The sequence below is a fragment of the Hoplias malabaricus genome, chromosome 4 (genome assembly GCF_029633855.1).
Source record: "Hoplias malabaricus isolate fHopMal1 chromosome 4, fHopMal1.hap1, whole genome shotgun sequence".
NCBI lineage: Eukaryota > Metazoa > Chordata > Actinopteri > Characiformes > Erythrinidae > Hoplias > Hoplias malabaricus.
The window spans coordinates 3,726,129-3,753,507 of NC_089803.1; the positions used below are offsets into that span (position 1 = coordinate 3,726,129).

Genomic DNA, 27,379 nt, shown 5'->3' on the forward strand with positions numbered 1-27,379 from the left:
CCACTGTTCCACACACCAGAGGAACCCCATCACTCCAGAGAACACAGTTCCACTGTTCCACACACCAGAGGATCTCCATCGCTCCAGAGAACACAGTTCCACTGTTCCACACACCAGAGGAACCCCATCGCTCCAGAGAACACAGTTCCACTGTTCCACACACCAGAGGATCTCCATCGCTCCAGAGAACACAGTTCCACTGTTCCACACACCAGAGGAACTCCATCACTCCAGAGAACACAGTTCCACTGTTCCACACACCAGAGGAACTCCATCACTCCAGAGAACACAGTTCCACTGTTCCACACACCAGAGGAACCCCATCACTCCAGAGAACACAGTTCTACTGTTCCACACACCAGAGGACCTCCATCACTCCAGAGAACACAGTTCCACTGTTCCACACACCAGAGGAACTCCATCACTCCAGAGAACACAGTTCCACTGTTCCACACACCAGAGGAACCCCATCACTCCAGAGAACACAGTTCCACTGTTCCACACACCAGAGGATCTCCATCGCTCCAGAGAACACAGTTCCACTGTTCCACACACCAGAGGAACCCCATCGCTCCAGAGAACACAGTTCCACTGTTTCACACACCAGAGGATCTCCATCGCTCCAGAGAACACAGTTCTACTGTTCCACACACCAGAGGAACCCCATCGCTCCAGAGAACACAGTTCCACTGTTCCACACACCAGAGGAACCACATCACTCCAGAGAACACAGTTCCACTGTTCCACACACCAGAGGAACCCCATCACTCCAGAGAACACAGTTCCACTGTTCCACACACCAGAGGAACCCCATCACTCCAGAGAACACAGTTCCACTGTTCCACACACCAGAGGAACCCCATCACTCCAGAGAACACAGTTCCACTGTTCCACACACCAGAGGAACTCCATCACTCAAGAGAACACAGTTCCACTGTTCCACACACCAGAGGAACTCCATCACTCCAGAGAACACAGTTCCACTGTTCCACACACCAGAGGAACCCCATCACTCCAGAGAACACAGTTCCACTGTTCCACACACCAGAGGATCTCCATCGCTCCAGAGAACACAGTTCCACTGTTCCACACACCAGAGGAACCCCATCGCTCCAGAGAACACAGTTCCACTGTTCCACACACCAGAGGATCTCCATCGCTCCAGAGAACACAGTTCTACTGTTCCACACACCAGAGGAACCCCATCGCTCCAGAGAACACAGTTCCACTGTTCCACACACCAGAGGAACCCCATCACTCCAGAGAACACAGTTCCACTGTTCCACACACCAGAGGAACCCCATCACTCCAGAGAACACAGTTCCACTGTTCCACACACCAGAGGAACTCCATCACTCCAGAGAACACAGTTCCACTGTTCCACACACCAGAGGAACCCCATCACTCCAGAGAACACAGTTCCACTGTTCCACACACCAGAGGAACCCCATCACTACAGAGAACACAGTTCCACTGTTCCACACACCAGAGGAACCCCATCACTCCAGAGAACACAGTTCCACTGTTCCACACACCAGAGGAACCCCATGACTCCAGAGAACACAGTTCCACTGTTCCACACACCAGAGGAACCCCATCACTCCAGAGAACACAGTTCTACTGTTCCACACACCAGAGGAACCCCATCACTCCAGAGAACACAGTTCCACTGTTCCACACACCAGAGGAACCCCATCACTCCAGAGAACACAGTTCCACTGTTCCACACACCAGAGGAACTCCATCACTCAAGAGAACACAGTTCCACTGTTCCACACACCAGAGGAACCCCATGACTCCAGAGAACACAGTTCCACTGTTCCACAGACCTTAGACTCATGTGTCCTGTCTCAGCCGCTGTCCTCTCGTTATAAGGCTGCTGTAATGCGGGTTGTGTCCTGCAGGTGTCAGTAGCGCGCTGAGGGCGCTGTGTGTGATTCAGACTCGGACTCGGAGAAGCAGCGCAGTGTGTGTGTGACTTTACTCAGAGGAGTTTAATCTCGGGATATTCGGATTAAACCCGAGTTTTCTCGGCGGAATCATGACGGTGTGCAGTTTTTTCCTCCAGGGGCGGTGTAGATACGGAGATAAATGCTGGAACGAGCACCCCCGAGGAGGAGGAGGAGGAGGAGGAGGAGGAAGAGGAGGAGGTGAGTAAACAAACATTAGTTTCTGCAATAAATAATCTCCTTCACCTCCTGTCTGTCTCTCAGCCTCCTGTCTCTGTCCTGTGTCTCCTTTCCTTCACCTCCTGTCTGTCTCTCAGCCTCCTGTCTCTGTCCTGTGTCTCCTTTCCTTCGCCTCCTGTCTGTCTCTCAGCCTCCTGTCTCTCTCCTGTGTCTCCTTTCCTTCGCCTCCTGTCTGTCTCTCTGTCAGTGTCCTGTGTCTCCTTTCCTTCACCTCCTGTCTGTCTCTCAGCCTCCTGTCTCTGTCCTGTGTCTCCTTTCCTTCACCTCCTGTCTGTCTCTCAGCCTCCTGTCTCTGTCCTGTGTCTCCTTTCCTTCACCTCCTGTCTGTCTCTCAGCCTCCTGTCTCTGTCCTGTGTCTCCTTTCCTTCGCCTCCTGTCTGTCTCTCAGCCTCCTGTCTCTGTCCTGTGTCTCCTTTCCTTCACCTCCTGTCTGTCTCTCAGCCTCCTGTCTCTGTCCTGTGTCTCCTTTCCTTCGCCTCCTGTCTGTCTCTCAGCCTCCTGTCTCTCTCCTGTGTCTCCTTTCCTTCGCCTCCTGTCTGTCTCTCTGTCAGTGTCCTGTGTCTCCTTTCCTTCACCTCCTGTCTGTCTCTCAGCCTCCTGTCTCTGTCCTGTGTCTCCTTTCCTTCACCTCCTGTCTGTCTCTCAGCCTCCTGTCTCTCTCCTGTGTCTCCTTTCCTTCGCCTCCTGTCTGTCTCTCTGTCAGTGTCCTGTGTCTCCTTTCCTTCACCTCCTGTCTGTCTCTCTTGTCTGTCTTCTTTCCCTTGTGCTTGTCTCTCTCTCTCAGTCTCGAGATTACTGTCCTGTACAAGATCTTATTAGTATTTAATCTCCTTTAACTAATTGTAAATCTACTGGGACATGTTTTCTGGAAAATAAACTAATACAAAATTTACCAACAACTGTGAGAGCTACAACAATAATTACTCAGCCTCATATTAAATGATTACACTGGTCCTGGTCCGGCCGTGGCAGTATAAATACTCCTGGTCCGGTCGTGACAGTATAAAGTGTCCTGGTCCGGTCGTGACAGTATAGAGTGTCCTGGTCCGGTCGTGGCAGTATAAAGACTCCTGGTCCGGTCGTGACAGTTTAGAGTGTCCTGGTCCGGTCGTGACAGTATAAAGACTCCTGGTCCGGTCGTGACAGTATAGAGTGTCCTGGTCCGGTCGTGACAGTATAGAGTGTCCTGGTCCGGTCGTGACAGTATAGAGTGTCCTGGTCCGGTCGCGGCATTATAAAGAGTCCTGGTCCGGTCGTGGCAGTATAAAGAGTCCTGGTCCGGTTGTGGCTGTATAAAGACTCCTGGTCCGGTCGTGGCAGTATAAAGACTCCTGGTCCGGTCGTGGCAGTATAAAGACTCCTGGTCCGGTCGTGGCAGTATAAAGACTCCTGGTCCGGTCGTGGCAGTATAAAGACTCCTGGTCCGGTCGTGGCAGTATAAAGACTCCTGGTCCGGTCGTGGCAGTATAAAGACTCCTGGTCCGGTCGTGGCAGTATAAAGACTCCTGGTCCGGTCGTGGCAGTATAAAGACTCCTGGTCCGGTCACGGCAGTATAAAGACTCCTGGTCCAGTCACGGCAGTATAAAGACTCCTGGTCCGGTCGTGACAATTTAGAGTGTCCTGGTCCGGTCGCAGTAGTATAAAGACTCCTGGTCCGGTCACACAGTATAAAGACTCCTGGTCCGGTCATGACAGTTTAGAGTGTCCTGGTCCGGTCGTGGCAGTATAAAGACTCCTGGTCCGGTCGTGACAGTTTAGAGTGTCCTGGTCCGGTCGTGACAGTTTAGAGTGTCCTGGTCCGGTCGTGACAGTATAAAGACTCCTGGTCCGGTCGTGACAGTATAAAGACTCCTGGTCCGGTCGTGACAGTATAAAGACTCCTGGTCCGGTCGTGGCAGTATAAAGACTCCTGGTCCGGTCGTGACAGTATAAAGACTCCTTGTCCGGTCGTGACAGTATAAAGACTCCTGGTCCGGTCGTGACAGTATAGAGTGTCCTGGTCCGGTCGTGACAGTATAAAGACTCCTGGTCCGGTCGTGACAGTATAAAGACTCCTGGTCCGGCCGTGACAGTTTAGAGTGTCCTGGTCCGGTCGCGGCAGTATAAAGACTCCTGGTCCGGTCGTGACAGTTTAGAGTGTCCTGGTCCGGTCGCGGCAGTATAAAGACTCCTGGTCCGGTCGTGGCAGTATAAAGACTCCTGGTCCGGTCGTGGCAGTATAAAGACTCCTGGTCCGGTCATGACAGTTTAGAGTGTCCTGGTCCGGTCGTGACAGTATAAAGACTCCTGGTCCGGTCGTGACAGTATAGAGTGTCCTGGTCCGGTCGTGACAGTATAGAGTGTCCTGGTCCGGTCGTGACAGTATAGAGTGTCCTGGTCCGGTCGCGGCATTATAAAGAGTCCTGGTCCGGTCGTGGCAGTATAAAGAGTCCTGGTCCGGTTGTGGCTGTATAAAGACTCCTGGTCCGGTCGTGGCAGTATAAAGACTCCTGGTCCGGTCGTGGCAGTATAAAGACTCCTGGTCCGGTCGTGGCAGTATAAAGACTCCTGGTCCGGTCGTGGCAGTATAAAGACTCCTGGTCCGGTCGTGGCAGTATAAAGACTCCTGGTCCGGTCGTGGCAGTATAAAGACTCCTGGTCCGGTCGTGGCAGTATAAAGACTCCTGGTCCGGTCACGGCAGTATAAAGACTCCTGGTCCAGTCACGGCAGTATAAAGACTCCTGGTCCGGTCGTGACAATTTAGAGTGTCCTGGTCCGGTCGCAGTAGTATAAAGACTCCTGGTCCGGTCACACAGTATAAAGACTCCTGGTCCGGTCATGACAGTTTAGAGTGTCCTGGTCCGGTCGTGGCAGTATAAAGACTCCTGGTCCGGTCGTGACAGTTTAGAGTGTCCTGGTCCGGTCGTGACAGTTTAGAGTGTCCTGGTCCGGTCGTGACAGTATAAAGACTCCTGGTCCGGTCGTGACAGTATAAAGACTCCTGGTCCGGTCGTGACAGTATAAAGACTCCTGGTCCGGTCGTGGCAGTATAAAGACTCCTGGTCCGGTCGTGACAGTATAAAGACTCCTGGTCCGGTCGTGACAGTATAAAGACTCCTGGTCCGGTCGTGACAGTATAAAGACTCCTGGTCCGGTCGTGACAGTATAAAGACTCCTGGTCCGGCCGTGACAGTTTAGAGTGTCCTGGTCCGGTCGCGGCAGTATAAAGACTCCTGGTCCGGTCGTGACAGTTTAGAGTGTCCTGGTCCGGTCGCGGCAGTATAAAGACTCCTGGTCCGGTCGTGGCAGTATAAAGACTCCTGGTCCGGTCGTGGCAGTATAAAGACTCCTGGTCCGGTCATGACAGTTTAGAGTGTCCTGGTCCGGTCGTGGCAGTATAGAGTGTCCTGGTCCGGTCGTGGCAGTATAAAGACTCCTGGTCCGGTCGTGACAGTATAAAGACTCCTGGTCCGGTCGTGGCAGTATAAAGACTCCTGGTCCGGTCGTGGCAGTATAAAGACTCCTGGTCCGGTCGCGACAGTATAAAGACTCCTGGTCCGGTCGCGGCATTATAAAGACTCCTGGTCCGGTCATGGCAGTATAAAGACTCCTGGTCCGGTCATGACAGTTTAGAGTGTCCTGGTCCGGTCGTGGCAGTATAAAGACTCCTGGTCCGGTCGTGGCAGTATAAAGACTCCTGGTCCGTTCGTGACAGTTTAGAGTGTCCTGGTCCGGTCGTGACAGTATAAAGACTCCAGGTCCGTTCATGACAGTTTAAAGTGTCCTGGTCCGGTCGTGGCAGTATAAAGACTCCTGGTCCAATCGCGACAGTATAAAGACTCCTGGTCCGGTCGCGACAGTATAAAGACTCCTGGTCCGGTCGCGGCATTATAAAGACTCCTGGTCCGCTCGCGGCATTATAAAGACTCCTGGTTCGGTCCCTGCAGTATAAAGAGTCCTGGTCCGGTCGCGGCAGTATAAAGACTCCTGGTCCGGTCGTGGCAGTATAAAGACTCCTGGTCCGGTCGTGGCAGTATAAAGACTGCTCGTATAAACAGCCCTGGTTCAGTCATATAAGTAGACCCTGTCTGATTGTATAGGTCATTTATGGAGTCCCAGGTGGTTGTTAGGTTTTTCAGGCTGTATATTTACAAACATTTTTTTGTTTATTTTTCTCAGGTTTTGGGAACCGAGTGTGGGTTAATCCTCAGTCTCAGCGCTCTGGAGGGGACTTCATACAGAACAACTCCTTCTCTCGAGGAGCGAATGAGTGGAGAGGTGGAGGGGGAGGAGGGGGAGGAGTAGGAAGAGAGAGAGATGTGAAGAACTTCAGTTTCTCTCAGAACAGATTCTCAGCTTTAGATTCTCCGAGCAGCTTCGACCGAAGAGTATCCACAGCTACCGACGACAACGAGAAACACTTGTGAGTAACAATAGTGTTATTAACCTTCCTTGTAATAGGGGCTTTATTATTTTATATAAGCTTATTTAACACATTTTATACCTACCACACCTCCCTGAATGTTCTACAGAGGGTAATGAACAATAAAGATAATATTTGTTTAAATTAAGAACCAACAAATAACAAGAAATTAGCAGGAGAATAGTTTCTATCGTATCCCAGGTGGTTGCTAAGGTGCTGTTATACTATCCCTGGTGGTTTCTAGGGTATTGCTTAGCTTTTGTGTCAAATTTGGTATGGTCTTATTAGCTGGTGTTTTAAGTGTGTGTGTGTGTTTATTAGGGAGGTGATTCAGAGGGACATGGAGGTTTGGCAGAGTTCTGGACAGTGGGCTTTCTCCTGTTACTCCGTCCTCGATGCCTGCATCACAGGTGATCTGTACTCTTCTACACCTGGGTTTATAAGGGTCAGGTGGAGTCTACTGTTTGGCTCAATTAAATAAGCTCACAGCTCTTGTTTTATGGCACGTTTTCACTTGCATGATATCTACTCTACTGGACCCAAATGGACTCTACTGGAGTCTAATGGACAAGACTAGTCTCTATTGGACACAAATTGTCTCTACTGGACTCTATTGAACAGGGCGGTACTCTACTTAACACTACTGGTCTCTACTGGACTCCATTGAACAAGACTAGTCTCTACTGGACACTACTGGACTCTACTTGTCTCCTCTGGACTCTACTGGACTCCATTGAACAAGACTAGTCTCTACTGGACACTACTGGACTCTACTTGTCTCCTCTGGACTCTACTGGTCTCTACTGGACTCCATTGAACAAGACTAGTCTCTACTGGACTCTACTTGTCTCCTCTGGACTCTGTTGGACTGTATTGAACAAGACTAGTCTCTACTGAACACTACTGGACTCTACTGGTTTCTACAAGACTCCATTGTCTGTTGGGTCCCTGGATGGTTTTCCACTTCAAAATGTATCAGTAAGCGGTAACGTTAAGCGGTGTTTACTCATGGTGTATTGGCGTGTTGTTGTTGTTTGGGACTGAACACAGCTCCGTCATCAGTTCAGACAGATCAGTAGAGTTTGTTCCTTCCTTGTTGCAGCGTCCAGCTCTCGCTGGATTCTTTCGTCGACCACCGATCCAAGGAGCGTTTGAACCTCATAACTTTACCTCGAGGGGTTTTGAAGAGGCTTAAATGCTCCTTGGGCCAATGGCAGACAAAAATTTCCAGTGAAAACCGAACATGCAACAATTAAAACTGATCTGTGAGAACTGGGGCACAGAGCCGTGTTCAGTCCACACAACAACAATAACACACGAATACACAATAAACAAAGAGTACCTAACTTTACAGCCACCATTGTAGTTTTCGAAGCCAGTGATTCCTGTTAGAGACGGGCTTTTGTGACCTCACCAGCTCCATTTCACGGGGAGATGAGCCAGTGGAAAAGCTGAGCCGTGTCGAGGGTTTGGAGCCAGACCCATGCGGTGGAAATGCACCTTAGCAGAAGAGAACTGGTAGTTGGTGTTCTCCAAGCGTGTTGAGCTCCAGTGAAGTTACATTAGTGAAAGGCAGTGTTGTGATGCCTCAGAGAACACAGAGCGAATACATAAGCAATAAAATAACAAACGCAGACAGATCCACTGACCAATCAGAAAAGAAAGACAAAGAACAGCCCAACAAAATACTTACTTAAGAAGTGAAGATTTTTAGACCACAACGGATTAACGCTGCACCTGTGAGGACACAGTGTCCGTAACCTCTGCAGTACAGCATAAAATGAAGTGGGACGGTCTGGAGCAGCTGCACATGAGGCGCAGTCACTGAGCCCAAAGCCAAGAGTCTGCCAGTTGGATAAAAATAACTGGCCTCCAGCACAAGGCTGTGATTGGAGCTCCATCCAATACCTTTCAAACGTGTTATAACAGGGATTGTGAAATGATCGTCCCCTGTGTGTGTGTGTGTGTGTGTGTGTGTGTGTTCAGGTTTTGTGGAGCTGTCTCCTGAGGAGTTGAGGTTGGAGTACTACAGCAGGAGAGCCTCGGGGGATTTACAGTCTTATGTAAGAACCACACAGAGGAAACCACATAATGACACTGATTGTGTGATCAGATGTAATGAACCAGTGTGAACTATAACACAGCTGTAGTGTAACAGAGAGACTGAGTGTGCTGTATATATTCTATACTTAGAATATTGTCATTATACCTCGTAATGTTTTTTCTGACAGAATTGTAATTATCTCTGCACGTCTCTGTGCTGATCTCAGGAACATTCCAATGCTATACACACACACACACACACACACACACACACAGGGGTTGGACAATGAAACTGAAATACCTGTCATTAGTGTGGGAGGTTTCATGGCTAAATCATGGCCAATCTTCATTAATTAGCAGAGGGTAAGAGCACAGCTTTGACCAAAATATTGCAATGCACACAACATTATGGGTGACACACCAGAGTTCAAAAGAGGACGCATCTGTGACCAAGACAGGGAGTCTTTGTGATGTATCAAGAGCCACGGTCTCCAGGGTAACGTCAGCGTACCACCAAGAAGGACGAAACACATCCAACAGGATTCACTGTGGACCCAAGAGGGATGTTCGGGTGCTAACCTGGATTGTATCCAAAAAGCATAAAACCACGGCTGCCCAAAAATGTGCACCTCAACTCTCCTGTTTTCACCAGAACTGTCCGTCGGGAGCTCCACAGGGTCAATACACACGGCCGGGCTGCTGTAGCCAAACCTTTGGTCACTCATGCCAATGCCAAACGTCGGTTTCAATGGTGCAAGGAGCGCAAATCTTGGGCTGTATACGATGTGAAACATGTATTGTTCTCTGATGAGTCCACCTTTACTGTTTTCCCCACATCCGGGAGAGTTATGGTGTGGAGAAGCCCCAGAGAAGCGTACCACCAGACTGCTGCATGCCCAGAGTGAAGCATGGGGGTGGATCAGTGATGGTTTGGGCTGCCGTATCATGGCATTCCCTTGGCCCAATACTTGTGCTAGATGGGTGCATCACTGCCAAGGACTACCGAATCATTCTGGAGGACCATGTGCATCCAATGGTTCAAACACTGTGTCCTGAAGGCGGTGCCGTGTATCAGGACGACAATGCACCAATACACACAGCGAGACTGGGGAAAGATTGGTTTGATGAACATGAAAGTGAAGTTGAACATCTCCCATGGCCTGCACAGTCACCAGATCTAAATATTATTGAGCCACTTTGGGGTGTTGTGGAGGAGCGAGTCAGGGAACGTTTTCCTCCACCAGCATCACGTAGAGACATGGCCACTATCCTGCAAGAAGAATGGCTTCAAATCCCTCTGACCACTGTGCAGGACTTGTGTATGTCATTCCCAAGACCAACTGACGCTGTATCGGCCGCAAAAGGAGGCCCTACACCAGACTAATACATTACTGTGGTCTAAAACCAGGTGTTTCACTTTCATTGTCCAACCCCTGTGTGTGTGTATATATATATATATATATATATATATATATATATATATATATATATATATATATTTGAATAATGTTTAATCATTTAATCATATTTCTTTCTATTCTGTGATCTGGTCTCTGAACAACAGTGTGTATGAAAGGTATCGTTCTTATTATCTGGGTGTAGCTAATGAAACAGTGTGTCAGTCTTCCTAATGTTTTGGATGATCAGTGTGAGTTAATTGTAAGTGTGTGACAGTGTTCCTAATGTTTTGGCTGTTGTGCTGGTGTCCCAGGTGAACTCGATGCAGCAGCTGGTGAATCAGTGGAGGTCCAGAGTTCAGGATCTGAGGAACATGAACTCCTCCACCCGCTTGGCCATGGTGAGGAGAACACCAGAACACCGTTCTGACCACTGCCTTGATTCAGACTCTAACACAGACTCTCTCTCTCTCTGTGTGTGTGTGTGTGTGTGTGTGTTTACACCCTGCACAGCTCTCAGAACTCAGTAATCCTATACCTCCACCTGCATCAGGACAAGGATTCACCTCTTCATCTGCCTTTGGCTCTTCATCATCATCATCATCTTCAGTATTCGGAGGAGGAGGTAAAACACACTGCTGCACCCTTAATCCAGTTAAACAGGACTAAAGCTGCTTTAAACCCAGTTACACGGGGCTAACTCTGCTCTAAACCCAGTTACACAGGGCTAACTCTGCTCTAAACCCAGTTACACAGGGCTAACTCTGCTCTAAACCCAGTTACACAGGGCTAACTCTGCTCTAAACCCAGTTACACAGGGCTAACTCTGCTCTAAACCCAGTTACACAGGGCTAACTCTGCTCTAAACCCAGTTACACAGGGCTAACTCTGCTCTAAACCCAGTTACACAGGGCTAACTCTGCTCTAAACCCAGTTACACAGGGCTAACTCTGCTTTAAACCCAGTTACACAGGGCTAACTCTGCTTTAAACCCAGTTACACAGGGCTAACTCTGCTCTAAACCCAGTTACACAGGGCTAACTCTGCTTTAAACCCAGTTACACAGGGCTAACTCTGCTCTAAACCCAGTTGCACAGGGCTAACTCTGCTCTAAACCCAGTTGCACGGGGCTAACTCTGCTCTAAACCCAGTTACACGGGGCCAACTCTGCTTTAAACCCAGTTACACGGGGCCAACTCTGCTCTAAACCCAGTTACACGGGGCCAACTCTGCTCTAAACCCAGTTACAAGGGGCCAACTCTGCTCTAAACCCAGTTACAAGGGGCCAACTCTGCTCTAAACCCAGTTACACGGGGCCAACTCTGCTCTAAACCCAGTTACACGGGGCCAACTCTGCTCTAAACCCAGTTACACGGGGCCAACTCTGCTCTAAACCCAGTTACACGGGGCCAACTCTGCTCTAAACCCAGTTACACGGGGGCCAACTCTGCTCTAAACCCAGTTACACGGGGCCAACTCTGCTCTAAACCCAGTTACACGGGGCCAACTCTGCTCTAAACCCAGTTACACGGGGCCAACTCTGCTCTAAACCCAGTTACACGGGGCTAACTCTGCTCTAAACCCAGTTAAATGGGACTAACTCAGTTTAGTAAAATAGTATTCCTAATAATCTCTTTGTAAAACATTGCCAAGAGTCCTCTGGCGGTATAAAGACCATCAGCACTGGTCCATGGAACAGTAGAACTGTGTTTTCTCTGGAGTGATGGTGTTCCATACAGATATAATCATCCAGCTGCAGCCCCTGACCTCTCTCATACAATCAAATCCTCACAGAAATGTCCTAATGTTAATATGTATTTCATTACTGTATTTTCCAGGATTTGGTTCCGGAGCCCCGAACAGTGCTGCTTTTAGCTTCGCTCCGTCCAGTTCTGAGTTTGGATCAGCGGGAAGTGCCCAGCCCAGTTCTGGAGGTTTCGGATCAGGAAATTCCCAGCCCAGTTCTGGGGGATTCGGATTTGGAGGTTCCCAGCCAAGTTCAGGAGGACTCGGATCAGGAAGCTCACAGCCAAGTTCTGGAGGACTCGGATCAGGAAGCTCACAGCCAAGTTCTGGAGGATTCGGATCAGGAAATTCCCAGTCCAGTTCTGGTGGATTTGGAGGTTTTGGAACAGCCTCAGCTGTTCCATTCTCTTTCGCTCCTAATAAAAGTTCTTCTGGAGGTTTTGCATCCTCAACCGGATTCAACTTTTCTTCCACAGCTGCTACATCCACGGGCCTTAGTTCCTCCGCTCCACCAGGCGGCGGGAGTCTGTTCAGCCAAGCTAGCATCACTGGCGTTAGCACTGGTCCAGGCAGTGCTGCGTCAGGGGATTCCCTGTTCACTCCTCAGAGTGACCTCACTGCGGACGAGATGAGGGAGTTCAGCGCTAAGCGATTCACTCTAGGTCAGATTCCCCTCAGGCCTCCACCTGCTGAGATGCTAGCTGTGTAGAACTGCTAATTGCTAAAGGAGATACATTTTAACTCAGAAAAGTGAACATTAATTATTTTCAAACTGAAGTTCCTGCTTTATAGAGTGGGTCATCTGCACAGGGGAATGTTTAAAATCTGAGACATCCAGGCCACTAGGTGTCAGTGTACCAAATATTGTTTTCCATTTGTTCTCCTACTTCTGACACATTTAGCATCTTAAACATGCTTGTCTAGCTTTAGCACTGAAGCTAAGCTGCAAAGTTAACAATGTACAATTAGCCTAATGTTGTTGACATACAGAGGCCCATATCACACTGTTCTGTAATCTCAAGTAGAGCTGTTTGACACTTTATAACACTTTTTATAAAATAACAACCTCACTGATGCTGCCAGTGTTTTTAGAATTGCACTGTTAAATTAGGTGTACAAATAAGATTTTAAAATGTATTGTGTAGTATATAATTGTAATTCAGAATTTAAACATTAACCTTCTTTTTGGTTTATGGTAACGTGTAGTTTAAAAAAAAAATACATCTGATGTTTTTTTTTTTTTTTGAAAGTAAAGAAAAAATATCAATACATTATATTCACTGTGGCTAACACAGAATTCCCAGTCTTTAAATCGTCTGAACCCAAACTCGCACATATTTTTGGATACAATAGTATCCCCAAGAACAGAACAAATCAATCCGTCTTCTGCAGCGCTTTCTCCTGATGGAGCTCATAACGAATGCAGTGACCAAACAATTCTTCAGTCGCTGTTTTCATACTACATACACTTTTAGATTATTGTTAAATTAATAAAATGACATTTTAAATACTATACAACAGTTACCAAAAAAAAAAAAAAAAAAAAAAACTAAAGAAAGGGAGAATTGTGAAATTGTGAATTACAAATATATACGTTATTTTAAGACATTTCTATAACCTAATATTTTTGTTCGAGCTATATAGATAAGCGTGTCAAAAATGTGTCCGCATCCTCAAAATCATGGCCGTTTGAGATTACTGGACAGATCTCTAGAGTCTCTGAGGCGTTAGCACCATGCTAACTGCTGATGATGACGAGTCCATTAGCTACTTAGCTAAATTAGCGTCATAGATCCAGTGCGAAAGCTACAGAAATAAAGCTCAGACAGCAGGAATTCGGAGGGGAGGGAGCTATATATTTCTGTTTTTGTTTGTAGAAGCTGAACCTGTGCGGTATGAACCGTTTATTCCCTCACGTGTTTCGAGCTGTATTATAATAAAAATTATTTTGAATAAATTAAAAATGTGGTTTATGACTTAAATTTGATTAATTAAAATACCTTTGTTGAGTATAATATATAAATATCCCAGACTGGTGTTTCTGATAAAGTGGCCAGTTTCTCTACGCCTTTAAGGCGTCCAAAGTTCTCCGCCAATCACGTTCTACCTCAAGAACTGGGAGAGTCATGGTTCCGCGTTGTGGCCGCGTTCTGATTGGCGGAGACTTTCTCGCTCTTTGAAGATGTCTCCTGATTGGCCGGGACCGCGAAGTTCTGATTGGCCAAAGTGTGTTTGTTGTTTCCATTGGATTTTAAGCAGTGACGGTAAGTTCGATTCATTTTACCGAACCGGTTCATTGAAACAAACGTCCAATTCAACTGATTCTTTTTTAATCGGTGAACCGACTCAGTAGCATTCAACTGAATGAATCGATTCTCTAAAAACTTTCAGAGAAAGAGATCGATGGAAACAGGACTATGAAGCTACAGAAAAGTTCGATTCATGCGGTGAATTTACAAGAATCGTTTCACTCCATTCGTTAAAACGAGTCGGTTTGAGAGTCGGATATTTACACGTGCTTTTTGGAGTGGGTGTAATGTTATCGTGCGGTTTTGTATTAGAGGGTGTATGTTTGTTTTCTAGTGTGTATAGAGTCTGTTGGTGTGTATGAGTTCTGGAGTATACTCTCAGACTGCGATGTTGTGTGTTGTGTCCGAGGCTGTGATGTGTGTGTATAATAAATGTCTACTGTAGTGTGTGTGATCTGCTGGAGTGTGTATGTGTGTTCACTTTAGTGCGTTTAGTGTGATATGAGTTTTATTGAAATTGTGTTATCTAGTTTTTGTGACGTGTGTGTGTGTGTGTGTGTGTGTTAGCTGATTTTGTAGGTTGTGTGTGTGTGTGTGTGACAGGAGTGATACTGTGTGTTATCTCTTGTAGTGTGTGTGAGAGAAAGAGATATGAATGTAATTGAGGTGTTATTTCTGTAGTGTGTGTGTGTGAGAGAGAAAGAGACATGGGTGGAATTGAGAGGGCGTTATCTCTGTTGGAGTGTGTGTATCCATGTGTTCGGACCTTGCCTCAGTTCTCGGAGTGTGTTCAATACTCCAATGGCCACAAGGTGGCGCTGCTGCAGGACTCTGACCCAGAGCGCCTGAAAACCCTCATCCGTGGACTTGTGGTGTGTTCGGACACGCGCTTCCCACAGTCAGCGAGCCATGCCCAGGTGTGTTTACCCTCTGCCCAGGTGTTTTTACCCTCTGCCCAGGTGTGAATTTACTCTCTGCCCGGGTGTGTTTACTTTCTCCCCAGGTGTGACTTTTACCCTCTGCCCATGTGTGTTTACTTTCTCCCCAGGTGTGACTTTTACCTTCTGCCCAGGTGTGAATTTACCCTCTGCCCAGGTGTGTTTACTTTCTCCCCAGGTGTGACTTTTACCTTCTGCCCAGGTGTGAATTTACCCTCTGCCCAGGTGTGTTTACTTTCTCCCCAGGTGTGACTTTTACCTTCTGCCCAGGTGTGAATTTACCCTCTGCCCAGGTGTGTTTACTTTCTCCCCAGGTGTGACTTTTACCTTCTGCCCAGGTGTGAATTTACCCTCTGCCCAGGTGTGTTTACTTTCTCCCCAGGTGTGACTTTTACCCTCTGCCCAGGTGTGACTTTTACGCTCTGCCCAGGTGTGTGTTTAATCTCTGCCCAGGTGTACATTTAAGCTCTGCCCGGGTGTGGATTTACTCGCTGCCCATGTGTGCATTTAACCTCTATGTTCGTTTAACCTCTGTCCAGGTGTGGGTTTACCCTCTGCCCAGGTCCTGTACCCTGGTGTGCGTTTAACCTCTGCCCAGGTGTGTGTTTACCCTCTGCCCACGTGTGAATTTACCTAAGCCCAGGTGTGGGTTTACCCTCTGCCCAGGTCCTGTACCCAGGTGTGCATTTAACCTCTGCCCAGGTGTGTGTTTACCCTCTGCCCACACGTGAATTTACCTAAGCCCAGGTGTGAGTCTACCCTCTGTCCAAGTGTGAGTCTACCCTCTGCCCGGGTGTGGGTTTACCCTCTGACCATATGTGTGTCTAACCTCTGCCTAGGTTTGTGTTTACCCTCTGCCTGGGTGTGGGTTTACCCTCTGCCCAGGTGTGTGTTTAACCCCTTACCCCAGGTGTGTGTTTAACCTGTACCCAGGTGTGTGTTTAACCTGTACCCAGGTGTGTGTTTAACCTCTGCCCAGGTGTGAGTTTAACCCCTTACCTCAGGTATGTGTTTAACCAGTACCCAGGTGTGTATTTACCCTCTACCCAGGTGTGTGTTTAATCAGTACCCAGGTGTGTGTTTATCCTCTACTCAAGTGTGTGTTTACCCTGTACCCAGGAGTGTTTAAACCTGTACCCAGGTGTGCGTTAAACCCTGTAACTAGGTTTGTGTTTACCCTGTACCCAGGTGTGTGTTTAACCCCTTGCTAAGGTGCGTGTTTAGCCCCCTGCCCAGGTGCGTGTTTAGCCCCCTGCCCAGGTGCGTGTTTAGCCCCCTGCCCTGGTGCGTGTTTACCCTGTACCCAGGAGTGTTTAAACCTGTACCCGGGTGTGCGTTTAACCTGTACCCGGGTGTGCGTTTAGCCCCTTGCCCAGGTGTGCGTTTAGCCCCTTGCCCAGGTGTGCGTTTAGCCCCTTGCCCAGGTGTGCGTTTAGCCCCTTGTCCAGGTGTGCATTTAACCCCTTGCCCAGGTGTGCGTTTAGCCCCCTGCCCAGGTGTGTGTTTAGCCCCCTGCCCAGGTCTGTGTTTAACCCCCTGCGCAGGTGTGTGTTTAACCACAAATCACATCTTTTTTTGGAAATGCTGTTTCATTTATTAAAATATTTTTCCATTTGTTTATCTCCCTCCAGTTGGCCACTCTCCCCGAGGTGTTGGCGTTTGTTCTGAACCAGATGAAGAGGCGGAGGAAAAGGAATGTGTTGAATTTCGGTTACCATTACAGTGACTCAGCCGGGAATTTCGACCCCTTTAAATTCCATGGCACAGTGTCCCAGAGTGCGGCGTTGGTCAGCGGCAGCGAGCTGTGGGTCAGAATAAACCAGCGCCTGGGCACAGAGGTCACTCAGCACCTGCTCCAGGACTGCTCTGTCTTCACAACAGCGCCCCCTAGCTGCCTAGTGCAGCTCTGCGGGGTCCCACTCTACGACTTACTCCCACTTCGACAGTGGACTGGGTTCTTCATTACTTGCAGCTCGCTTGGAGTTGGCGCAAGCTCTCAGACACAAGGGAACTATCTGGTAAGAAAGAAAATGAGAGGGAAGAAGAGGAACAGAGGGGTGGAACAAGGTTATGCTGTTAGGGAACAGGGGAACCAAGTGCAAGAGAGAAAAACAAGAGGAAAGAAGAGATGTAAAAAGATAGATCATGGGTTCATTGTGGCAGGGAAAGGAAGAGACGTTAGAGTAGAAGAGGAAGGATGGACCCAGGGAGGTGGTAAAAAGAGAAAGAGAAAAGTAAAAGATGAAGAAGAATTGGATACTGAGGAAAAAATTAAGGCCAAGAAAAAATGCTTTGGGAGTGTAGAACATCGAGAGCCTCTGATAGAGACTGAAGCAGCCCTGCCAAAATGGGAGAAGTTAGCCCCAAGTTCCACCACTATGAATTATGATATCATAGAGCAAAGCAGTCATAGTCTTATAGAGCTTCCACTGAAAGTTGATAGAGTCCAACTAAATGGGGTGGAGTCAACTTCATTAAGCCCTGCCCCTAAAGTCGGCATGTGTAGTTGGAAACCGAGTGACCAGTCCCCTGCACGCCCCTCCCACTGCTCTATACGTGTACTGAGCATGCTCTATTGTGGCCGAGGCATGAAGGGCTTCTTGCTGAACCGGAAGTTGCGGAGGGGAGTTGAGATGCCCAGGCGAATACAGGGAGCAGATCTAGTGCGGATAATTTTCCTCCAGGGCACCGAATACTTGTCCGGAGCTGTGGAACCAAAACCACGAAGGCTCCCAAAACGCTTCTTTGGAATGGAGCCGCTTTTTGGACAGATGCTACGACAACACAGAAAGTGCCCCTATGCCCACTTCTTACGTAAGAAATGCTCATGTAAAGAAGGGGAGGGGGAGGGCCAGGAGGATATGACATCATTGCTAACCTCTCACTGCTCCCCTTATCGGGTGTATTTGTTTGTAAGAGAATGCCTACGATACGTCATTCCCAATGAATTCTGGGGCTCTGAGCACAACCTGCTGACCTTCCTGTCCCACGTGAAGCACTTGCTGCGCTTGGGCAAGTTCGAGAGGATGTCGCTGGCCCAGGTGATGTGGAGGATGAAGGTCAGCGACTGTCACTGGCTAGGACACAAGAAACGTAAGTATTTGGATGTCTAAAGTTTACACAATGAATTCAACTTTAGGACTCATGCACAATTTTTATGATCTCGACAGGAATGCACAGAATATTCTGGAGCAGCTACACATAAACCTAATGGTGCTTTTCCACTGCATTCCCTACTCGACCTTTCCTACTTCTCGATTAGGTAAATCTGGTCCTGGTTCTGGAAGCAGGCTCTTGTTTAGTGGCTGTTCTTTGTGGTTCAGTGTAGGGACTAAACCGTGGCATGTAAACCTTGCAGAGCACTGATTGTCCAGAGAGAGTCGTCACTCTATGCCACTCAAAGCAGACGTCCAGCACCAACTCTCCATCTGTAAAATCTCCAGCTGCAGCAGAGATCATATTTGTTTTTATCCGATTCACTATGTCAGCCTGTAACATTACACTGTGGTCTTTTGAAGAGGTTCAAACGCTCCTTGGATCAGTGGCAGACGAAAGAATCCAGCGAGAGCTGGACGCTGCATCAAGGAAGGAACATACTCTACTGATCTGTCTGAACTGATGACGGAGCTGTGTTCAGTCCCAAACAACAACAACAACAACACGCCAATAAATGATGAGTCAACACTTAAATTTATTGTGGTTTTCACAGTCGCGGCTCCCATTATAGGTGGGGCTTTTGCTAAATTATGTAGGGGGGGTGGTTGTGGGACTGGATAATTAACCAGATATCAGGTACCAGTTGTGTAGGTACTATGCAGTGAAAAAGAACCATTAAGAATAATACACCTAGAGCCACAAGAAGGGTATAAATCACCCCATGGCTTTCAACATTGTCAGTACTTTTAGGATGGATTTACATGCAGCAACGAGCCATCCAACCTTAGTACTTGACCTCTCCAATGCTATCACGTCCTCACACGAGAGCTTAGCCTGTTACTGCAGTGAAGGCACATCCTCCGATTTAACACCCCTCTGTTCAGAAGAAGACCTACATGCTGTAGTTTTCAAATGGGGCCTGTTTTAGTTTGATCCAGAAATTGAATCACACATCTGTTAAAACTAATTACAAAAAGTTGGGTCTGTATGTGGAATGCAGGAACAGGGTAATGTCCACTTAGATCTGACCACATTGCAACAACATTTAAAATCTTAAAAGCTCTTTCTGAAACTGACACCGTCATGACCAGAAAATGTTGGGACAGGGAAAGCTTATCAATTTCAGCAGTGGCCAGGAAGGTCCTTGTACTTCTTGAGCGAGGGACAGGTCAAGGGTCACCCTTTCGCAGACTCTGCTCCACAGAAGACTCCAGAAGGTTCATTGCAGTCTGTGAAGAACTGAGTTTGAGGAGTCTGACCCTCTGCAGTAGATAATATGGCCTTGTCTGTGTCCAGGTCACTGTCCGAGTGAGCAGCGCTACAGGGAGTGGATCTTGGCTCAGTTCCTAATGTGGATGATGAACAGCTTTGTTCTGGGTTTGGTTAAAGCCCTGTTCTATGTGACGGAGACAATGGGTCGGAAACATGCTCTGCGCTTCTACCGACGAGAGATCTGGACCAAACTACAGCAACTCGCCTTCAGGTACTGAGTCCAGACTGACCACAGGGGAAACTTCGGATACTGAGTCCAGACTGACCACAGGGGAAACTTCGGATACTGAGTCCTGACTGACCACAGGGGAAACTTCGGATACTGAGTCCTGACTGACCACAGGGGAAACTTCGGGTACTGAGTCCTGACTGACCACAGGGGAAACTTCGGGTACTGAGTCCTGACTGACCACAGGGGAAACTTCGGATACTGAGTCCTGACTGACCACAGGGGAAACTTCGGGTACTGAGTCCAGACTGACCACAGGGGAAACTTCGGGTACTGAGTCCTGACTGACCACAGGGTAAACATCGGGTACTGAGTCCAGACTGACCACAGGGGAAACATCGGGTACTGAGTCCAGACTGACCACAGGGTAAACATCGGGTACTGAGTCCAGACTGACCACAGGGGAAACTTTGGGTACTGAGTCCAGACTGATCACTGGGCAAACTTTGGGTACTTAGTCCAGACTGACCCCAGGGGAAACTTCGGGTACTGAGTCCAGACTGACCACAGGGGAAACTTCGGGTACTGAGTCCAGACTGACCCAAGGGGAAACTTTGGGTCCTGAGTCCAGACTGACTCCATGGGAAAATTCATGTACTGAGTCCAGACTGAACCTAGGAGAATCTTTGGGTTCTGAATCCAGACTGACTCTAACCCCTGCACCCCACATTTCCCCTAATGTTTAATAATAACATACTGAACACTGATTTGGTTTCTTTTTTTAATCAGGGAGCATCTGTCTAAAGGTCAGTGGGAGACTCTGAGCCCCCAGCAGGTAGCATCACTCCCCAAGAGTATTGTGATGTCCAGAATCCGATTCATTCCCAAAACAAGCAGCATGCGTCCAATCACAAGGCTCTCTGGCTCTGGGCCTACTCTCCAGGTCAGTAAAGATTGAGATCAGCCTATTAGACACAGTCACAATGAAAATGAAACTCCAGAATATTCTTACCCGTAAAAACAGATGTTTGTATACATAGCATAAAGATGTAAGCATACACCTCTTCTCCACAGTGGAACACAGTTCTGTTACTTAATGCATTATCTGTGACCTGCTTTGGTCCATACCCCACGAGCCCCACTGCAGTGTTCTCCCCCTGTGTAAACAGCCCTGTTCAGAACGCCCGCTTTCAGCACCTGTTCCTTTAAATGATAACGAGCCGCTCGCTGTTCACCCCGACCCCGAGCGCACAGCAGTGAGGAGCGAGGAGCAGAAGCTCTGTTATTTTTTAGCCATTTTTGCTCAGTTCTCTTTCTTCTCTGTTCTTGTTTTCTCCGTTTTTACTCAGTTCTCTTATTTCTCTGCGCTCGTTGTGTCTGTTTTGCTGTGTTTAACCTCGTCTTTGCGCTCTCACATAAACGCGGGTCCAAGGCTGTGATTGGACAGACTCAGACGAGGGGGTGGGGCCATTCTAAAGTCTCTGCACTTGATGTCAGAAGAGAAGCAGAATCAGAGTGGCTCGTTTTTTCCTGTTTTTCTGACTTAGGCAGCACACAGAACACTGACTGGGGTCTTGTTTCGCAGTGTGGGGGTTGGTGGTCTGCAGATTCACACTTTAATGTGAACATACACTGAAGATGGGGTATTTTTTCAGAATATGACTCATATGTTTAACAGCAGTTCCAGAGCGGTGTGAGGGATCTTCAGAATGTGTTGAGTCTGTGTGTTCGGGAAAGGCCGTCTCTGCTGGGGTCCACTGTGTGGGGAAAACAGGACATACACAAAGTGCTGAGATCCATCAAACCCCAACACGCAAAGATCACTCAGCCAATGTACTTTGTCAAGGTCTGATCTCACACTCTCTCACACACACACACTCTCAATCTATCACACAATCAACCCCTAATACACACCTTCCATATTCTAGCAAATCAAGGCCTAACTCTCTCTCTCTCTCTCTCTCTCTCTCTGTATTTAAGGTGGACATTAGCGGAGCTTATGACAGTCTTCCTCACGCTAAACTGCTAGAGGTTGTTGGTGAAGTCCTGGATCCCGTTCAGGATTTCAGTTTCTCTTTGAGGCACTACGCCAAAGTGTGGAGAGACTCCACACTCGGCATCAGGAAACAGTTCTGCACCAAGGTACTGATGATAGTCCCGCAGCTGAGTTTGTAACAGGAATTAAAATAGTTACCCTTTCTTTGAGCAATCCCTGGGATTATCGCCTACTTTTAAGCTGCAGTAAAAGTAAGAGTCTGTGCTGTGTTAGATTTCCTGAAGCTTGTCTCTGAACAGTGCGACTGTACTCTGTAAATATAAACACAGTTAGAGTCTGACGCCTGGGACTCGCTCAAGAAAAGTGGTGAGTTTGACACTGAGCTCCTTCACCTTTCCTTTACTGATGGTGTGGAAGCGTTTGGGAACTGAGGAGGCTCAGCGCTGCAGGTTTGAGTGGAGTTCTCTCTCGATACGAGACTTCAGCTGCTCCAAAGTCTGCGGTTCCTCCTTCACCAGACTCTACTCTGGTATTCTGTGTTCCAGTAGAATTAGCGTGTGTGTGTGTGTGTGTGTGTGTGTGTTAGGTCGGAGTATTGGAGATGATGAACATGAAGGGCTTTGCTGTGGAGGAACAGAGCAGCGGGAGACTCCACAACTCTGTTCTCGTGGAGAGGGTGAGTGACATCACTTATCAGTATTACTAATCTGTATTAATCAATATTAATCATTGTATGAACATGTGTAACGTATGCTGTTGCAGTTCTCTACAGAAGTGAGAGGAGCAGATGTTTTGCAGTTCTTCAAACAGATGTTGAGCAGCTGTGTCATTCAGCACGACCGCAAGTACGCCATCCATCAAACAATGCCACGACCAAAACATACAGCTCTTTAAAACTCAGCAAGGTCTGGCGGGGCCACAGCTAAAACCTGTCTGAGAGAAACTGCACTTGCTTTGTCAGCCCTGAGAACAGAGTTCCAGTGCTCCACAGACCGGAGTTAATTATCTAACACCTGTACACCTGTGTTTCAGATGGTTCCGGCAGGTGTGTGGGGTTCCTCAGGGTTCTGCCGTATCCACTATGCTGTGTAATCTCTGCTATGGTCACATGGAGAACTCTCTGCTGAAGAACCTCACTGATAAAGGAGGGTGAGTCCCGAGACGGTGTGCACAGCCCTGAGTAGTCTGTTCCTCTTCATTGCATCCTGGGGAGCATGGAACATTGCTGTGGGGATTTGATGATGTTAGTGAGGTCATTTACCAGAGCATTTACCTGATCAGCTGGTGAATGCACTGGTCATTAAGGGCTTATCCCTTTAAATATATATCAGTCTTAGCTTCATCAGTCTGTACCACGTGGGGGCGCTGTTACACTGTGAACTGGAGAACCTGTAATTACAGGGTGAAGAAACAAGACAAAACATACCCAGTGTTTACTCTTGTTTTACTAACTTTACCCATTTTATCCCCCACTGTTTACCCTATTTACCACATTTATACCTGCACTATACCCACTTTACCCCCCACTATTTACCACATCTATACCTGCTCTATACCCACTTTACCCCCCACTATTTACCACATCTATACCTGCACTATACCCACTTTACCTCCCACTATTTACCACATCTTTACCTGCACTATACCCACTTTACCCCCCACTGTTTACCACATCTATACCTGCTCTATACCCACTTTACCCCCCACCTGTTTACCACATTTACCACATCTATACCTGCACTATACCCACTTTACCCCCCACTGTTTACCACATTTACCACATCTATACCTTCTCTATACCCACTTTACCCCCCCTCTGTTTACCACATTTACCACATCTATACCTGCACTATACCCGCTTTACCCCCCACTATTTACCACATCTATACCTGCACTATACCCGCTTTACCCCCCACTGTTTACCACATCTATACCTGCACTATACCCGCTTTACCCCCCACTGTTTACCACATCTATACCTGCACTATACCCGCTTTACCCCCCACTGTTTACCACATCTATACCTGCTCTACACCCACTTTACCCCCCACTGTTTACCACTTCTATACCTGCACTATACCCACTTTACCCCCCACTGTTTACCACTTCTATACCTGCACTATACCCACTTTACCCCCCACTGTTTACCACTTCTATACCTGCACTATACCCACTTTACCCCCCACTGTTTACCACATCTATACCTGCACTATACCCACTTTACCCCCCACTGTTTACCACATCTATACCTCCTCTATACCCACTTTACCCCCCACTATTTACCACATCTATACCTGCTCTACACCCACTTTACCCCCCACTATTTACCACTTCTATACCTGCTCTATACCAGCTTTAACAAATTAAAAAATGTAAAAGTTTACCTCATTTACCCAATTTATACCCATCCTTTACCAGTGTACCCAATTTATACCCACTTTGTGCCCAGTGTACAGCCACTCTACTAATTCTACACCCAGTTTATACCTTAATTTATTTATATGCATTTTAATCATTGTGTTAAATTTTTTAAAAGTATTGACCTTATTTATCTAATTTGTGTACATTTTTATGAACATCAGGTTTTAATATAATTTTTAATGATAGTTGTTACCTTTTGAACCAGTTCACATCCAATTTGTCTAATATTTGCCAAATGTCTGCAATTTTTATGGTCTTTGCATTATTTCACCCAACTTTTCAAAACAAAACAAAAAAACACTTTCTGCTTGTTTATACACATTTTCCCTAATGTACTGTGTTTATAAAATATTCAACAATTGTGCATACTTTTAACCCAATTTACCTCATTTCCATGCAGTTATTTCACCTTAATACCTCTCTTTTTTTTTTTTTTTTTTTATTACTCCATTCCTAACTTCACCTCATTTTACCTCGTATTCACCCACATTTTGTACATACATTTTCACAATTTTTACCCAGTGTTTTTTGAAGCAATTGTTACCCAATTCGCAATGCATTTATTTAATGTGTATTTATACTTTACCCTATTGTTAAGTTTACAGTTTACATAACACACATTTGACCAGTTTCCACCAAATTACACCCACTTTTTGCCTGTTCATTATTGCTACATGCAATTCTTCCCTCATTTAGAATATACCTCTATTTTTATTCCGTTTTAGAAGTTATATTTTTCTCTCTGTGTGTATTTGTTAAAATTATTTTGTTAGAACATCTGTTCCGCAGGTGTCTGATGCGTCTGGTGGATGATTTCCTGCTCATCACTCCCAGCCACAGGAAAGCTCTGACCTTCCTGAGGTACAGTGTTTGTCTGTCTCTCTCTCTCTCTCTCTCTCTCTCTCTCTCTCTCCCATCTTCATGCTGTGTATCTCTCCCTGTATCAGGACATTGTTGGCTGGTATTCCTGATTATGGATGTGAGATTAATCCTCGGAAAGTGGCAGTGAATTTCCCAGTGTGTGAGGAGCCGGTTGTCCCGGAGATTTCCCAGTATCCTCTGCAGTGTTTGTTTCCATGGTGCGGTCTGCTGATCGACACTCGCTCTCTCTCCGTCTACAACGACTACTCTGGGTACGTCAGGGATCCACCTCTGTCTTTAGACCAGCAGGAGTCAGACTTGTTCCTAAACACTCTGGCTATTCTGAGAATCCCTTCTTTAAGAAACAACTCCCAGGATTCCTCAGTTTAGCCAGATAACGTAAGCTCAATGAGCTGAAGGAGTGATGTTCCTGTAAAACAGCTCTTAGTTTGGGGTTTAACTAATCTGAATAAAAGGAGAAATCTTGTCTTATGGGCTTATGGTCTTTGTCTCTGCCCCCTCAGATACGCCGGCCAGTCACTGCGCTACAGCCTGACGCTAGGCTCCGCCCCCTCTCCGGCTGTGTTCATGAGGCGGAAGCTACTGGCCGTCCTGCGGCTGAAGTGTGACCAGATATTTCTGGACCTCCGTGTGAGTCCTCTGACTGGTCACTGATGTTTTTAATATTATGGCTTAAAACTTTAACACTCTCTCTGTCTATTTCTCAGCTGAACTCTGTAGAAGCTGTGTATAGAAATACCTACCAGATACTTCTACTGCAGGCTCTGAGGTACGTTGTCACACACGTGTCATACTGGTACGAGTGGATCAGACACAGCAGTGCTGCCGTAGTTTTTAAACACACTGTCCACTCTGTTTGACACAACTACACTCCCAGCAGGACGCTGTCGGCTGGATGTTTTTGGTCGGTGGACTGTTCTCAGTCCAGACACTGAGGGGTTTAAAAACTCCAGCAGCACTGCTGTGTCTGATCCACTCTACACCAGCACAACACACACTAACACACCACCACCACGTCAGTGTCACTGCAGCGCTGAGCTCATGCCACAGTTAACACTGGAGGTGACAAGAGCTCACTTGTCCAGCCTAATACAAAAAAGTGTGTGTGTGTGTGTTTAGGTTCCATGTGTGTGTGAAGAGTTTACCACTGGGACAGACTGTAAACACAAACCCAAACTTCTTCCTGAACATCATCTGGAGCACAGCAACCGTCATCAGCAAGAGTCTTACACACAGCAACACAGGTAAACGCTCTCTCACACACACACACACACACATTGAAAGAACTACTTATATTTTGAATTTTATTTTAGTCTTGCTTTTAGGGGCTCATAGTGCAGTGTGCTGTTCCTGCCTGATCTGGGAATCAAACTCTCTCTCTCTCTCTCTCTCTCTCTCTCTCTGTAGATGATGAGGTGGTGTGTGGAGTACTGGGGAATGAAGTGGTGGAGTTGTTGTGTTGTTTGGCGTTTGGAGCTGTTCTGACTCGTTATCGTTTGTGCTACTGTGGCCTTCTCCCTCGACTCCAGAGACGTGAGTGTAACCCCTCGTTAATAACGAGTGTCTGAACAGTTATTAACCCTTAATAACACTGTAACGTCTCTCAGCGTCCCAGGCTGAGGAGACACGTCTCAAGAAGGGCTTCCCCCCTCGTATTCACCCTTAGTTTGAATGGGACAGCTTCCATTACTGACCTCCAGATTCCCCTATACGCCAAAGCAACACCATAGCAACCGAGTGGTTACACAATGGTAACCACATAGCAACACCTCCATTTCCACTATCTAGTAGCATCTAGTACCAATCGCCCTGTGTAAACCTTGGTAAACATGTGGCAGCTCCATAGTTGCCACCTATTTACACTATGGTAACCACATGGCAACAACCTGGTTTAAACACCATAGTAACCACTGAGCAGCCTCTTTAGAAAACTCCAGAGATTTCACAACAACAACCCGGAAAAGACCTTGAAACGCCCTTAAACTCCCTGGACCTTGTCCGTCACTTAGCACAATCCCGGCACACAACAGATACACCAGAGCATCCACCTAGAAACAGTGGTCCCATAGCAGCCTACTAGGAACACAATGTCAACCACCCTAGCAACCACTGGGCGACATTGGATATTTAAGAGTTATTACTTGGACTGTACTGTTTTAACCCCCTGTGTGTTCTAGGTAAACGACATCTCTGCAATGTTCTACAAGGGATGAAGCTGGCAAGGGTTCTACAGGTGGCAACTCCCAGAATTCCCCATGATTTCGCCAAGATTAGAACCTGAAAAAATCTGGGCGCATCTGGGAGGACCTTAAAACACCTGGGAGTACTTGGAAACATTTCTTGAACATCATACACTCCTATTGTGCCTTAGTGTTTGGTGTTGAATGAAAAATATATCTGTTGTTTTTTCATTGCTCTTCACCTACTTCTTTAATGTTACAAGTTTAATGTTGAATTGACCAAAGCACTCTGTTCAATACTTCTGTTCCAAATAAAACCCAAAGATGTTCTTTCCTG

At 47.2% G+C, this 27,379-nt stretch overlaps 2 protein-coding genes across 3 annotated transcripts; both read left to right on the forward strand.

The window, feature by feature from the left end:
* Positions 1-1,912: 1,912 nt before the first annotated feature.
* nup42 (nucleoporin 42) lies at positions 1,913-13,739 on the forward strand. The gene is made up of 7 exons (XM_066668566.1): positions 1,913-2,150; positions 6,350-6,593; positions 6,915-7,003; positions 8,580-8,656; positions 10,348-10,434; positions 10,547-10,658; positions 11,872-13,739. Exons 1-7 carry the CDS (start codon positions 2,042-2,044, stop codon positions 12,486-12,488), a joined length of 1,335 nt encoding a protein of 444 aa, XP_066524663.1. The 5' UTR covers positions 1,913-2,041; the 3' UTR covers positions 12,489-13,739.
* An 838-nt stretch (positions 13,740-14,577) lies between these two features.
* Positions 14,578-27,360, forward strand: tert (telomerase reverse transcriptase). 2 transcript variants are annotated; one of them, XM_066669020.1, is made up of 16 exons: positions 14,578-14,945; positions 16,598-18,059; positions 19,419-19,605; positions 20,353-20,506; positions 21,242-21,409; positions 21,544-21,705; positions 22,146-22,235; positions 22,322-22,404; positions 22,592-22,708; positions 24,770-24,841; positions 24,928-25,113; positions 25,366-25,492; positions 25,570-25,631; positions 25,982-26,106; positions 26,270-26,395; positions 27,040-27,360. In XM_066669020.1, the coding sequence occupies exons 1-16, from the start codon at positions 14,736-14,738 to the stop codon at positions 27,141-27,143; spliced, it is 3,435 nt and encodes a 1,144-aa protein (XP_066525117.1). In that variant the 5' UTR covers positions 14,578-14,735; the 3' UTR covers positions 27,144-27,360. The 2 variants fall into 2 exon arrangements, with proteins under 2 accessions (XP_066525117.1, XP_066525118.1); XM_066669021.1 differs by having other exon boundaries at positions 21,245-21,409.
* Positions 27,361-27,379: the final 19 nt, after the last annotated feature.